Source organism: Sorex fumeus, unplaced genomic scaffold, assembly GCF_029834395.1.
Source record: "Sorex fumeus unplaced genomic scaffold, SorFum_2.1 ptg000055l, whole genome shotgun sequence".
Classification (NCBI taxonomy): domain Eukaryota; kingdom Metazoa; phylum Chordata; class Mammalia; order Eulipotyphla; family Soricidae; genus Sorex; species Sorex fumeus.
In genome coordinates, this window is record NW_026606112.1 from 5,304,908 (window position 1) to 5,317,768 (window position 12,861).

General features: G+C 45.1%; 1 protein-coding gene across 1 annotated transcript in view; it reads left to right on the forward strand.

The window, feature by feature from the left end:
- The first annotated feature begins 5,851 nt into the window (after nt 1–5,851).
- The window catches only part of RELL1 (RELT like 1), a 67,525-nt gene continuing 60,515 nt past the window's right edge, over nt 5,852–12,861 (forward strand). The window contains exon 1 of the mRNA XM_056125592.1: nt 5,852–6,042. Coding sequence (XP_055981567.1) covers nt 5,955–6,042 — 88 coding nt within the window. The 5' untranslated portion in view covers nt 5,852–5,954. The remainder of the gene's footprint in view (nt 6,043–12,861) is intronic.

A 12,861-nucleotide genomic window follows, 5' to 3' on the forward strand; every position in this document is an offset into this window, starting at 1 on the left:
TACTTGACTATACTACCCATCACTTTTTTAACCTGTGAGAGTACTTAACTCTTATAATACATTTTTATTTATTTATAATACATTATTAGAATAATTTATAATAGAGTATATTGAAACTTACATTTAAGCCTTTGTTGATTGTAATAAAAAGGGAGGTTGTCTAAAATAGATACCTCACTGTCACTGTCCTCCCATTGTTCATCGATTTGCTCGAGTGGGCCCAGTAACGTCCCAACTGTGACACTTGTTACTGTGTTTGACATATTGAATACGTCACGGGTAGCTTGCCAGGCTTTGCAGTGTGGGCGGGATACTCTCGGTAGCTTGCCGGGCTCTCCTAGAGGGGTGGAGGAATCGAACTCAGGTCAGCCATGTTGGCTGCTTGCAAGGCAAACGCTCTACCCACTGTGCTATCGCTTCAGCCCAATATAGATACCTCATGTCTAGTAATAAAATCTGTTCTCTGAAATGTTCATTTGTGAGTTTTATCAGTTCTGAACATGGGGGGTTCCCCACTATAATTCTTTCTTGTGCTTGACTGAAAATAGCCAGACCAATGTAAATATACCTGGATTTTGAGAACCTCGTAGCAGTGATCAGAGTCAGTGACCTGTAATCCTCAGGAGACTACTACCCCCAGGAGCACAGCCCAGTGTGGTGATCTGTGCATCATGAAAATCTCTGTTGACCTAACTTGCAAGTTCCTTTGACTTTTGCAGTACATACTAGCTAAATGAGCACAAATCTCTTGCAGTTTCCTGACTTATGATTAAAAAAAAATCTATCATTGAACAAAAGCAGTGACCATAAATTAAAATCTATGTTGGTGATAGTGTTATTGCTGATAATTTGTGGAAGTTCCTGAACATTTGAAGTTCTCTGTATTCTCACCTGTGACCCACAGTTGTTGCTGCCTGATTCCTTACTTCCACCTTCCCACAAGTATTCTTATCCCTGTGTGACCTGCACCAGACATTCTGTCATTGTCCATCTGCTTGACGCTCTTATCACCCTTGTATGAATTCTTGCATTTTCATCCAGGCTCCATTCAAACAACACCTTTACTATGAGTCTTGCTTGGAACTTCAAGTTGATTTTTGGTTTTCTTGGCATGCCTCTAGAGATTTTCAAGGGTGGAGCAATTTTGTCCCTCAGAGGAAACTAGCAATATCTGAAGATAGTTTGGGTTGGTACCACTTGACGGTGTGGTAGAGTACTTACTCCTAGCATTTAGTAGGCGGAGGCCAAGGATATGCTTCAACATACTACAGTGCTCAAGACAGTCACCAAAAAGAAATTGATCGGGCCCCGGTGTTGATGACTTTTAGAAAGCTCACAGTCTCTGCTGACTTTGGCATGACACATCCTGCCCTTTGATTGCCCATTATAGTGTGTCCTCTTAGGACTAGTTGAGAACCTTAAAGAGTCATTCCATTGCTCTTTCTCCCCCTCCACCTCCATTTTAAGGATAAGAAGATCGACCCAAGAGAAACTGCTCTAAGTCTGTGCATAAAATCACAGAATGAGGGAATTGCTGGCAGGAATTTGTCTTCTGCCTTCTGGGTCTTTGACCATGTCCTTTTCACTACGCTGTTGCTGCCTTTCTCCCAGGTAGGTTATTCTAGGACTGGGAATGTGGCTCAGTGGTAAAACTCAGGCCTCACGACACATTACAACACAACACATAGTTTCTAAAAGAAAGATGAAGATATTAAGATTAAATATTTGATTAATTGTATGGTGATTCTCCTCTCCAACTTCAACTTTCAGTCAGAACTAGGAATATATATATATATATATATATATACACACACACATATATATACATATACATATATATGTATATTCTGTGCCATAACACAATAACCCTAAATCTTGTCAAATTTTTGTATTCTCCTAAATAACTATTTGTTTATGGTCTGGGAGCATCTGGTGGTGCTCAGGGGTTATTCCTGGTTCTATGCTCAGAAGTGGCCCCGCCTGTGCTCAGAGGACCATATGTGATACCAGAGATTCAGACCATAGTTGTTATGACACAAAGCAAATGACTTACCTCAATACTATTCCTCTGGCCCCTAATGTATTTTTTTTTTTTAGATAACTTCAAGCTCTTCTCCTGGGCATGATCTCACAGAAGAACAGATTACTACATTTAAATCACAGAAAGAAAAAAATTCTACCAAGACCTTCTACGGAAGTCTTTTCAACATTAATTAAGCACCAGCCAACTGAGTCTTACTCATTTAAATAATGATGATGAAAATTACCACTGTAGCAGCAGAGGGGAAAACAGGAAAGGTTTCTACTGAGGGGAATGATTAACTGAATTCTTACGGAGAAACTGAAAAATAAAACAAAAAACTCTGCAAAACTCAGAAAGGACTATGTACTTTTTTGTTTGGTTTCTATGAATATTTTTTTGAGCCCATTCCCAGAAGTAAATTTTTCTCCTTGAAGAAATAAAACTTGTAAGCAATTGTTGCTACAGAGTTAAAAAAATGTTAGGTGAAGCACACAATGATAGAAGACTTTATACTGGACAAAGAATGCTGATTGGATAGTATTCTGCATTTCAGAAGCAGAAGTTCAAGTTCAGGCCTGGAACAAGCTGATCTTGGATTTGAGTCCTGGCAATACCACAGAACAGCTGGGGGAACTTGAGTTAATGCATTATCCCTCCCTTGCTTTGAAGTATGGATCAGAAATAATTACTTGTCAAAACACAGAACTATGAGTCTATATTTGATGAAGAAACATAGGAGAAACTTTAGCCATTGGACTAAGTCTAAGAGATGAATACACGTGCACTATCATTACAACTATCCTTTCAGTTTAAATTTTTTTTTTCTGAAAAACAGAGGGAAGATCATTTAGTCTTAGGAAGTCAATTTTATTGCTTCAGAAGAAATATGATATCCTCTTCACAGCACTGAAGGAATCTTTCAACACACCAGAGTCTTCACCTTTAAAATAATGGGGCAGGCTTTAAGGTGCTTGCCTTGCATGCTGCAGGCCCTAATTTCATTCCTGACACCATGTGGTTTCTGAACACAGCGGGGTGGGGTCCCAGAGCCCCTGAACATCACTGGTGAGGCACTGGACTTGCCTGAAATGCAGGCCCTGAGCACCACCATAATAACCTTGGTTCCTTGCATTGAACTACTGGCCTGAGAATTGCCTAGAGGGCCCTTGAACCTCCTGCACAGTGCTTGGGAGACCCTTTAAAATAAAATACAATAATAAGCAATGATTTTCAGATATGCCACAGTATGGCATACACTTGTAGATAGTGTTTCAAGGCTTTCAAAATTGGGTGGAAAATCTGTAGGGAGAAGCGCCTTGAAAATCATTGAAGCTATACTTCATTCTCCCTCTTCCTTCCCTTCCTCTCTTCCTGCTTCTTCCCTTCCTTCCTTCTTTTAACAGTGTGTGCAGATGTGTGTCTATGGAGAAACAGAGCAGTCAGATAGCTTTTAGTGGGTACAGATCTGTAATGGCTAGATGTTACAGAAAAGTCTGAGAAGGTAAATTTCAGAACTTTAGATTCCAACCCATGCTTGGTACTAAATTATAAGTTATTTGGCAGTCACTTAACTGTCAACTGTAAAATAAGGGTTTTAGTAGATGATTACGATTCCCTGCCTGCAGTTCCTATTTCCTGCCAGAAGCCAACTCCCAGTTCAGGGATGCTGTTAGATACAGTCTGTCTTTTAACAGTAAATTCAAAGTGTGAGAGGGAAACATTTTGTTTTCTTTTTTTTTTGGGGGGGGCACACTTGACTGTGTACTCGGGGCTTACTCCTGGCTCTGTACTCAAGGATGTCTCCTGATGATGCTCAGGGGACCTCTGGATGCAGGGGATTGAATTGGGGTTGGTTGCAGGCAAAGCAAGGCAAATATCTACTGTATTCTCTCCTCAGTCCAAAATTCCTATCTTTTTTTTTAAACAAAAAAGTATTAAAACTTTTTAACTTACCCTGCAAATTATGTGACTTTCTTGTTCTACTTACAATTATGGTTTAATATTTAGGTACTGGTACTTTCCTTCTCTTAGTTAGGAACCACGGTAGACTTTTTCCTCTGAGAAAAACATTCTTTTCTATGTTGGGATGTAGCTATTTGCACACCCATTTGCAGAAAGTGCCCAGACTCTGCACTGGACACAGCATCCTGACTTTACTATTCAAGGACGGAATCCATCTTCAGCTCAGCCACTTCTAGGGGTCCAGCATTGGCCCTGGGAATTTCCAACCCATTGCAAATGTTCTTTAGAATCTAGCAGTAGACTTGCTGTAAATATAAACATTTATTAACTAATACATTTTTTCTGAAAAAAAAAAAAAGACTTACAGGTTACTGGATGTCAGCAAGTCCTCTTTTGAAAATTACCAGGCCAAGGTGTCAGGCCCCACCAAGTCTGTCCTGCTGGTATTCTTAGCTTTTGCTCTGAACTTGAGCACCTTGTCCTAGGAGACACCCCAGATTAGGCTCCCAGTCCCACTGGTCAGTACTTGGGGTGATAATTCAACTCCAAACCCCACTTCTGCTTCCTGTGTGCTGTCAGCACGGATTCTAGCTCTTTGCCTGGTTTTCCTCCCGACTCTGTGAACTGGAGACACTCTTGCCTTCCTGAGTCTGTGTGAGGATAGAAGGTGATCATAAGTGCGTGGATGTTTGTAAAGCTACTTTGTGAAAAGTGTATGAGCACTCCAGTCAAGAGCGAAATAAATTAGGGACTGGGGATGTAGTTCAGGAGCACTTGTTCCCTGATGGTGGCAGGAACATATAGCCCCCCCCCCCCACCCCAGTGCATCTTAAAATGATTCCAGGGATAGAAAAAAACCTACATGATGTGTATCTTTTTCTTGGGGGTGTATACACATACATACAGGGTGTGACTTTGTCAAGCTACACCCAGGTGAAATGCCAGCTGCTTAGAGATGTCAGCAGAGGGGCTGGATTTCAATAGTGGGTAGGGGGCGGCCAACTCTGGCCTGATTCCCGGCACCCCATCTGGTCCCCTGGCCGTAAGAGCCAGGAGTAAGCACCCAAATTAAAAAAAAAATTTTTTTACGGCTTCAAAATTTATTACCAGTATTCAAAACAGAATGGCATTTCCACAAAAACAAACACGTAATCAATGGACGAGAAATAAACCCATGTGTATAGGGTCAACTAATTTATGGGAAAGAAGTCGAGAACTTACAATAAGTGAAGTGTAATATCTTCAATAAATAGCCTTGGGAAAATTGGAAAAACATGAAATTTTTTTTGGTGATTAAACTTTATTTATTTATTTTATTTATAGATTTATTTATTTATTTTTAATTTATTTGAAAATTTTTATTAGTGAAACACCATCGGGTACAGTTTGTAGACTTACAAATTACAAACAAAAATTTTTAAAGAGATGTTAATAGAAAAGGTGCCCTCGCCAAAGAGTGTGTGGCGGGCCCCTTCCAGAGTTTCTTCCCGCGCACTCCCTCTTCCCATGCCCGCAGGCCCCCCGGTGACACTGCCCGCGCCCTAGGGCTCCCGCCTTCTGCAAGCCACCCAGTGGAGCCGAGCGGGCAAAGGAAATGGGAGGGGGAAGAAGAGGCGGCTGGGGCGGGGCTCCGTGAGGGCGTGGCCGAGGGTGGGCGTGTCACGGGGGCGGGGCCTCGGTCGATTCCCGGCAGTTGAAACTGGTGGCGGGACTTGGAAAGGAAGTGGGAGCGGCGGGGGAGGCGGGGCCAGGCCTTGGTGGGCGGGGCCTACTTGGAGTGCGCGGCCGAGTGGGCGGTGCTGGCGGGCGGGGCAGGGTGGGCGGGGCCTGGCGGGGCGGGGCTGGGTTGGGCGCGCGCGGGGGGCCGAGCCGGGGCACTCTGCGCGCCCGCGGGCCCGGGAGCTGCACCGCCAGGCGGAGGCCGGGACGCCGCGCCCCGGCGCGGGGAGGAGGGCGAAGACACGCGGCGATGGCTCCGCGGGCACTGCGGGGCTCCGCCGTCCTCGCCGCTGCTGTCTTCGTGGGTGGCGCCGTGGCTTCGCCGTTGGTGGCGTCGGGTGAGTGGAACCGAGGGGTGAGGGGGGCGGTGGCAGCGTGGCGGCGCCCCCAGCCGCCCGGGTCTGGGCACCGCCGCGGGCTCCCCGCCCTCTCTTCCCGCCCGCGGGGCTCCCGCCGGCTCCTCCGGGCGCCCGGGGGCTTCCCGCCCCGCCTCAGAGCTGTCCCGCGTGCAGGGACCTGGGCTGTCCCTGCGTGCTGCGACGGGTGCGCTTCCGCACGAGCTCCTTGAGACCCCCGCACCCCGAACCCGCAGACCCTTTTTCTCGCCGCCCAGGTTCTCCCCAAAGCCCCGCCAGCGGATGATCGTGATCCCCCGGGGTCGGGGGGTGCCGAGCCCCCCCGCGTTCAGAACGCGGCTCCTGAAACCTCGGGGGTTACCAGTGCTTTCCAGGTGTCCGTGGACGGGGGGGTCTTTGGGACCGGTGGGGGGGTTTCAGATTGCTCCCCGCACACACCTGGGCATGAGTAAGTCAGGCTTGGAAAGGGGAAAGGCTCCCTTTGCAACTTCTTACACCTTCCCCTCCGCCCCGCCCTTCTTTGGGGCCCGATGCTTGTCACCACAAAAGGAACCTTCTGTGGTTAGAGCAGGAAGCCACTTTTTGAGACGATGTGGTCCCCAGATGATGAACTCGGAGCAGGAATGCGCCTGATTGAAACGGTAGAGGAGGTGTAACTTTTAAGGAAGTTCTCGTTTCGGGTTTGTTTTTTAAAGAGTAATAGAGGCACAAGAGATTCTTTAGCATCTCCTATTAATTGCCACCTTACTGCAATAGTTAAAACACACACACGCACACACACAACCCCTATACCTTCTTGGCCATTTGGGGTTACCACCGCCTGGAATCTTACGTCAGCAAGCGCTTCTTGCTCGCAACTCTTCCCATGTAGATAATAAGCTCCTGGAAACCTTCCAACGCCGCTGTCTCCTTTATAGAGACACGCTGCAGCTCTTCCCGCCCGCCCTTTGCAGCTTTTTTTTTTTTTTTTTTTTTTAGCATGGGGCCACACCCGGCAATGCTCAGGGTTTATTCTTGGCTCTGTCATCAGGGATCACTCCTGATGAGGCTTGGGGAGCCATATGGGGTGCTGTGGATCAAACTCTGGGGGGCTGCGTTTAAGGCAAGTACCTTAACTCCGTAGTATCTCTCCAATCCCTTGTTTGCAGCCTCTAAGGCAATGACTCAATGGGGGGGCGGGGGGGGGGGGGAATTTTTTCTTTTTTTTTTTTTTTTTTGTCCTTATTTTCATACAAACCAGACGCGGTGAGAAAGATGCGGGATGGGCCTCAGGTCTCCTGGGTCTTTATTAGCAGACCCGCATTTCCGTCAGTTCCTGGGGGAACAGCAGCTGTTTCTTTAGGGATTTATTTTAGTTTGCAGCCAGAGGCCTAAGACTGTATTGACAGATCTGGTCTAGGGTTTAGTTCTACACAGTGGAATAGGGTTCATTGCTCCAGGGCTTGGAGAAGTGAAATTGGGAGACAGGGAGCGCATGGTGTGTTGTCAGCCCCCTGCAGGAGAAATCCATCTGGAGCAAGTGTATGTTTGCTTACGTCTCCACAACACCCTGCTCTCTGGACTGGAATGGGACAGGAGGGATAGTCGACCCCTGGCATCTAATATGGTCCCCTGAGTGCAGAACCAGGAGTAACCCTGAGCAGTGATGGGTGTGGCCCCCAAACAAAAACAAAACATAAAAGGTTATATATTGCACAGTAACCTTTGGGTAAAGGTGCAATGAGGTGTTGAGAAAAGAAAGGAGACAGAGTATCAATGTGCCAAAGTGACCAGAGGCCTGTTTGGACAGCCAGCCACCATCCCCGTGGGCTGTGCTTAGGTTTGTCCAGGACGTCAGAAGAGAGGGGAAGTTGTGTTGAGCCCTACTATGTGCCAAGCTTTAAGTTGGACACTAACTTCCCATCATCATCTTATAAGAACATTTTGTTTTAGAGGCATTGAAATACAGGACACTTAACTGGTCTGACTTCAGTAGGGCATCAGTCAATATTCAGAGAAGGGCTCTGTGTGTGTCTGTGTGTGTGTGTCTGTGTGTGTGTGTGCACATGTGCGTGTGTGTGTGTGTGTCTGTATATGTCCATTTATCTTTCCATCTTTGCCTTTGATAACTCAGTCTGCTTGATTCCAAAGTTCATTCTCTTTCCTGATATCCTGCTGTTCTAGGAGAGAAACTGGAACAGAAATCAACCTCGGTAGTCTCAGAGATTCTCAGATTAGGAGTTTAGGACTTCACAAAACACCAGGCATGTGCTTATCAGGAGTCGGGAAGGAGAGAGAAGGGCAGATAAAGCTTCTCTGTGAGTCCTGGCGAATGTCCATCTCTTGCTACCTAGTCGAAGGAGCTCATTAAACTCCTGGCTCTTAGCAGCACCATTCGAAATGCTACACTACAAGCAGCAGATGGACAACTTTCCACATCGTGGCTTATTTATGCCCTTACGTTCTGTTTACTTAACATTTGGGTTTATTGGTTTCCCTCCTAGATGGTGGCTGTTGAGTAAGGAGCGGGTGAAAGGTTCAGGGGCTAGTGGCGCAGGCATTCTCCCTGGTCTCCGTGGCTCCCGGCCAGCTTTCTGACTCCTCAGTTAGATGCTTAGGATAAGCTTTATTAAATTCTGGGTTCTCCTTTGGCCATTTGTACATCTAGAGAGCCCACTGGGAGCTTGGAACTTCCATCCCTGGTTTTAAGGAGGAAATGAAAAACTTGAAAAGAGCTTGTTTCTTTTCTGTCTTCCCTACTCCAGATCCCCACAAATAATTAAATTTATTTTTTTTCTTTTTGGGTCATACCCAGCGATGCACAGGGGTTACTCCTGGCTCATGCACTCAGGAATCACTTCCGGCGGTGCTCAGGGGACCATATGGGATGCTGAGAATCAAACCCGGGTTGGCCCCCGTGCAAGGCAAATGCCCTACTCACTGTGTTATTGCTCCATCCCCAAAATACATTTTTTATGCTTTTTTTGGGGTCACGCCCAGCAATGCTCAGGAGTTATTCCTGGCGGTGCTTGGGGGACCATATGGGATGCTGGGGATTGAACCCAGGTTGGCTGCATGCAAGGCAGACGCCTTGTAATATCGCTTCGGCCCCTAAAATAATTTAAGAGTATCAGTTGTTGAATTTAAAATCAAGTTTAAGAGAAGTTAAGCCCCAGGTGATTTTAAAATTTTAAAAATTGACATTGCTATTTTGTTTTTAAGGATTATTTGCTCTGGGGCCAGAGATGTGGTACAAGGTTAATGCATTTTCCTTGGTATGACTTGTGTTTGAATCCCCAGCACAACATATGGTTCCCTGAGCACAGCCAGATATCATTCCTGAGCAGAGTTAGGAATAGATCCTGAACACCATTGGGTGCCCCCCCCCTCAGAAAAAAATTTAGCTCTGATGGTGATATTTATTGGGATAAAAGAAAGTTTAATTTAAAACTACCAAACATGATTTAGGTTATATTGGGTAAAATTATTATTGTTACAAATATTGTGTCGAGAATTGACCTCAATTCCTCCATATACAAGACAGGCCCTCTACCACTGAGTCACGTCCATGGCCCTGGGTAAAATGATGATGTCTCTAAAGATTTTAGGACAGTTACTTGAGTTATTGGTGAAAAGTTGGTGGGCTGATGGGAGTAGAATAATGAGGTTTGGGTGGCTAACAAGTACCGAAATTGGGATTTTGAATTCTGTGTTTCCATTAAGTGCCCAATATCTGGTGGGCAGTTCACCTTTATGGAGGGAAGAATGTTGTGCTTTTGAGATCAGTTGTGTGGCAGACTCTAGCTGAGGTAACTCATCTTATTTAATTCTTACAGAACTGTCAGTTTTATCATTTTACTCCTGTCTTTATAGGTGAGGAAGTGAATTTCTGAGAAGTCACTTTGAACAAATCATCCAAATTTTAGGTCAGCTTTTGACCTTGAGTCAGGTCAGTTCAATTTTGAAGCTTCTTAATAGTTTCTAAACCTTTGGTTTCCCCCCCTCCCCCCCTCAAATAAGAGGTTTCTTTTTAGCCCAAGATATTTTAGAAGATCATGATGCAGGGGGCCGCATAGCTAGTACAGCAGGTAACACATACAATGCCAATTGTGATTTGATCCCCTGCACCCCATATTGTCCATCTCTTGAGTGCTGCCTGGAGTAATCCCTGAGAGCAGAGCCAGGAGTCAGCCCCACACAGCCTTGGCCCCCAAGCAAAAACCAACAAAAAAGAATCACAACGTAATAGGGCATGATAGGGTAGAAAGAGCTCCAGGCTTTAAATCAGATCCCTGGTCTTAAAGTTCAAAGTCAAGATGAGACCCTGCCACTTTGGGGAGAGTGAGTCTCTGAATCCAGTTCCTCACCTGGAAAGTGGGCTGTGCCAACTCCTGGCTTGATTTGCCTATTGCTGCCAGTGAAATCAAATGAACTGTGTCCCTGAAAGGTCTTGGTAAATGGCAAAGTGGCATTTATCTTTTATCCTGTGTATCTTTTTAGTTTCTGTATTTCTTCCATCTCGCTGCCCCCAGGAATCTTGACCCACAGCAGACTTAATAAATAAAGACTACACGTGCTCTCAGGTCTTCATTTGGCAGATGCTGATGGCCTTGCAATGATAGACTTACTATAAATTTACAAAAACTCGGAGTGACATCTTTGATTTTGGGGTTTGCTGACTCTTACTGGGCACCTAAGAGCCAGGCCTTCTTTTCCTGCTTCCCAGAGCTCCGATTCAGTACTCCTGGTATTTTGGAGAAAATTTCCCCAAAGAATTCAAGTTTGAAATGAAGTGAATCACCTTTGATTTCCTTATTCCAAGGCATTTGCTACTATTTGCATATTTCGTTGTGGTTTTCTTTATATATATTTTCCACTTGGCTAGGATCATCTGTGAATGAAATTTTGTGTCCTGCTCTTTTCACTTAATGGTATATACCAGATTTCTCCATTTTCCAATATACTTGAAATATGCATGCTTAATATTCTATTACATGGATTTAGCTGTATATTTTTTCTCACGATGCCTTCCTTTTAGGAGAGTTCAGGTGATGCAAATTATTTTTATATGAAAGATAAACTCATTGCTTCAGTGAACGTGTATGTGTAAAAGCTTTGCCTATATTTCCATGTCTTCTATGGAGAACAGGTTGCTGGAAAGGTCATTTGGGGTCAGAGATACACACATTTTTGAGGGCATTTTGTTGATGCTCTGTAGGGAGTCACAGCTTAGATTGCCTCAGCTATGGTAGAAGAACTCACTTTCCACCCTATGGGCATTTTCTCTTTTAGGAAAAATCCTAATTGCTACTTTGTAAGACAAAAATTAGTACCTAAAAAAAAAAAGTCACCTCTTTGTTTTAATTTGTATGTCTTTGATTGCTGTTAGGTTGACCGTTTGTGTCTAATATTTGAGTGATTTGTTCATATCTGTGATTGTTGATGGGCAATTTCTGAAATCTTCGAAGCTTTGAATATGGAAAGTTATTTTTTTGAGACTTTGGGCATGGTCCACACGGTGTTAATTTCTAACCTGACCCAAGAAGAGATTTCATTTCTCTTGCTTTGTTTGAAAAGCAATTGTATTAATGAATTTGATTGCCAACAGTCATAGGCTGTGAGCTCAGTGCCTTGCACAGCCGTCCTGGAGTCCACTTGTGTGACCTCAGAAGCCCGTCTGACCTTCAGGTTTTTAGATGAGTGATTTGAGGCCTGTATTTGTATTTCTGTGACTCAACATACTTCTGTGGATGTTGGCAGCCAAAGATGAAACTGCTCAAACCAGTAAGCCATCCTATGTAGAGGGGATAATTCCCCAACAAGTGGCCCTGCAGAAAAAGAAATACTCCTTTGAGGATTTTGTATGAAGTCTAGTAAAATAACACTATTTGGAAAGGTGGAGGTTTTGTTCTGGGTGGCTTGAGGGAAGGTGCCCATTATAAGGGACACTTCATCACTTCATGAATGAACTGGGCCCATTTCTCCTGCTTTTGACTGCTGGCTATTGACACAGCTCTTTTTGTGAGGGAGAACAGAAATGCAATCAATCCACCTGTGAGGCTGAGGGGTGTGGGAAGGAGAGAGGGTGGCAGGTATCCCAGCAAACTCCTTGAGCCCACTCTCACTTTGAGGATCATTTTGCCCTATTTGTGGCACTGATATTTGTGGAACTGGTCTTCTGTTCTCCTTCACAACAACCCCTCCCCCCCCACCTCCGGGCCACTGCCTTCTTATCTTTGCTCATCCAGAGATCACAAAGAGCTGCCAGGTGACTTGGGTCCTCACCCACTTTATTTGCACACTCCTGTGTACACCTACATTCCAACTGTGAATGAAGTGCTTGTTATCCAGAGAGAAACAATCTTGAAAATGCTTCTCTGTTACGGAGAAGATGGAGCAGAGATAGAGCAAACCCAACCACATTCATGGGTTTGCTCTGACGATTGCCAGAGACAAAATGGGAGAATGCGTGGTACAGTGCTGGCTCCACAGAGAGTGCTGTAAAATTTACTATTGGTCCTTAGCCTAATACCAGCCTGTCACAAGCTGTCAGTGGGACAAAATGCGTAGCAGCTCCAGAATTGCCTTTCGGGTCAACTGCCATTGCTGGAAGAGTCCCCCATCATGTCCCATGTCTGGTCCTGGGATGCTGATGCTTCTGGAATAATGGGCAGGGGGCTTTGGGGATGGGATGTTGAGCAGGGAACCAAGCAAACCCCTCCTAGGCTTGGCTGGGAGTTTTCTTGGGAGGTTGGGGATATACGGAGCCATTAGCAAGCCATTTGTGAGGAAATAGAGACAAAAATCAAAGTGCCTTTAAAA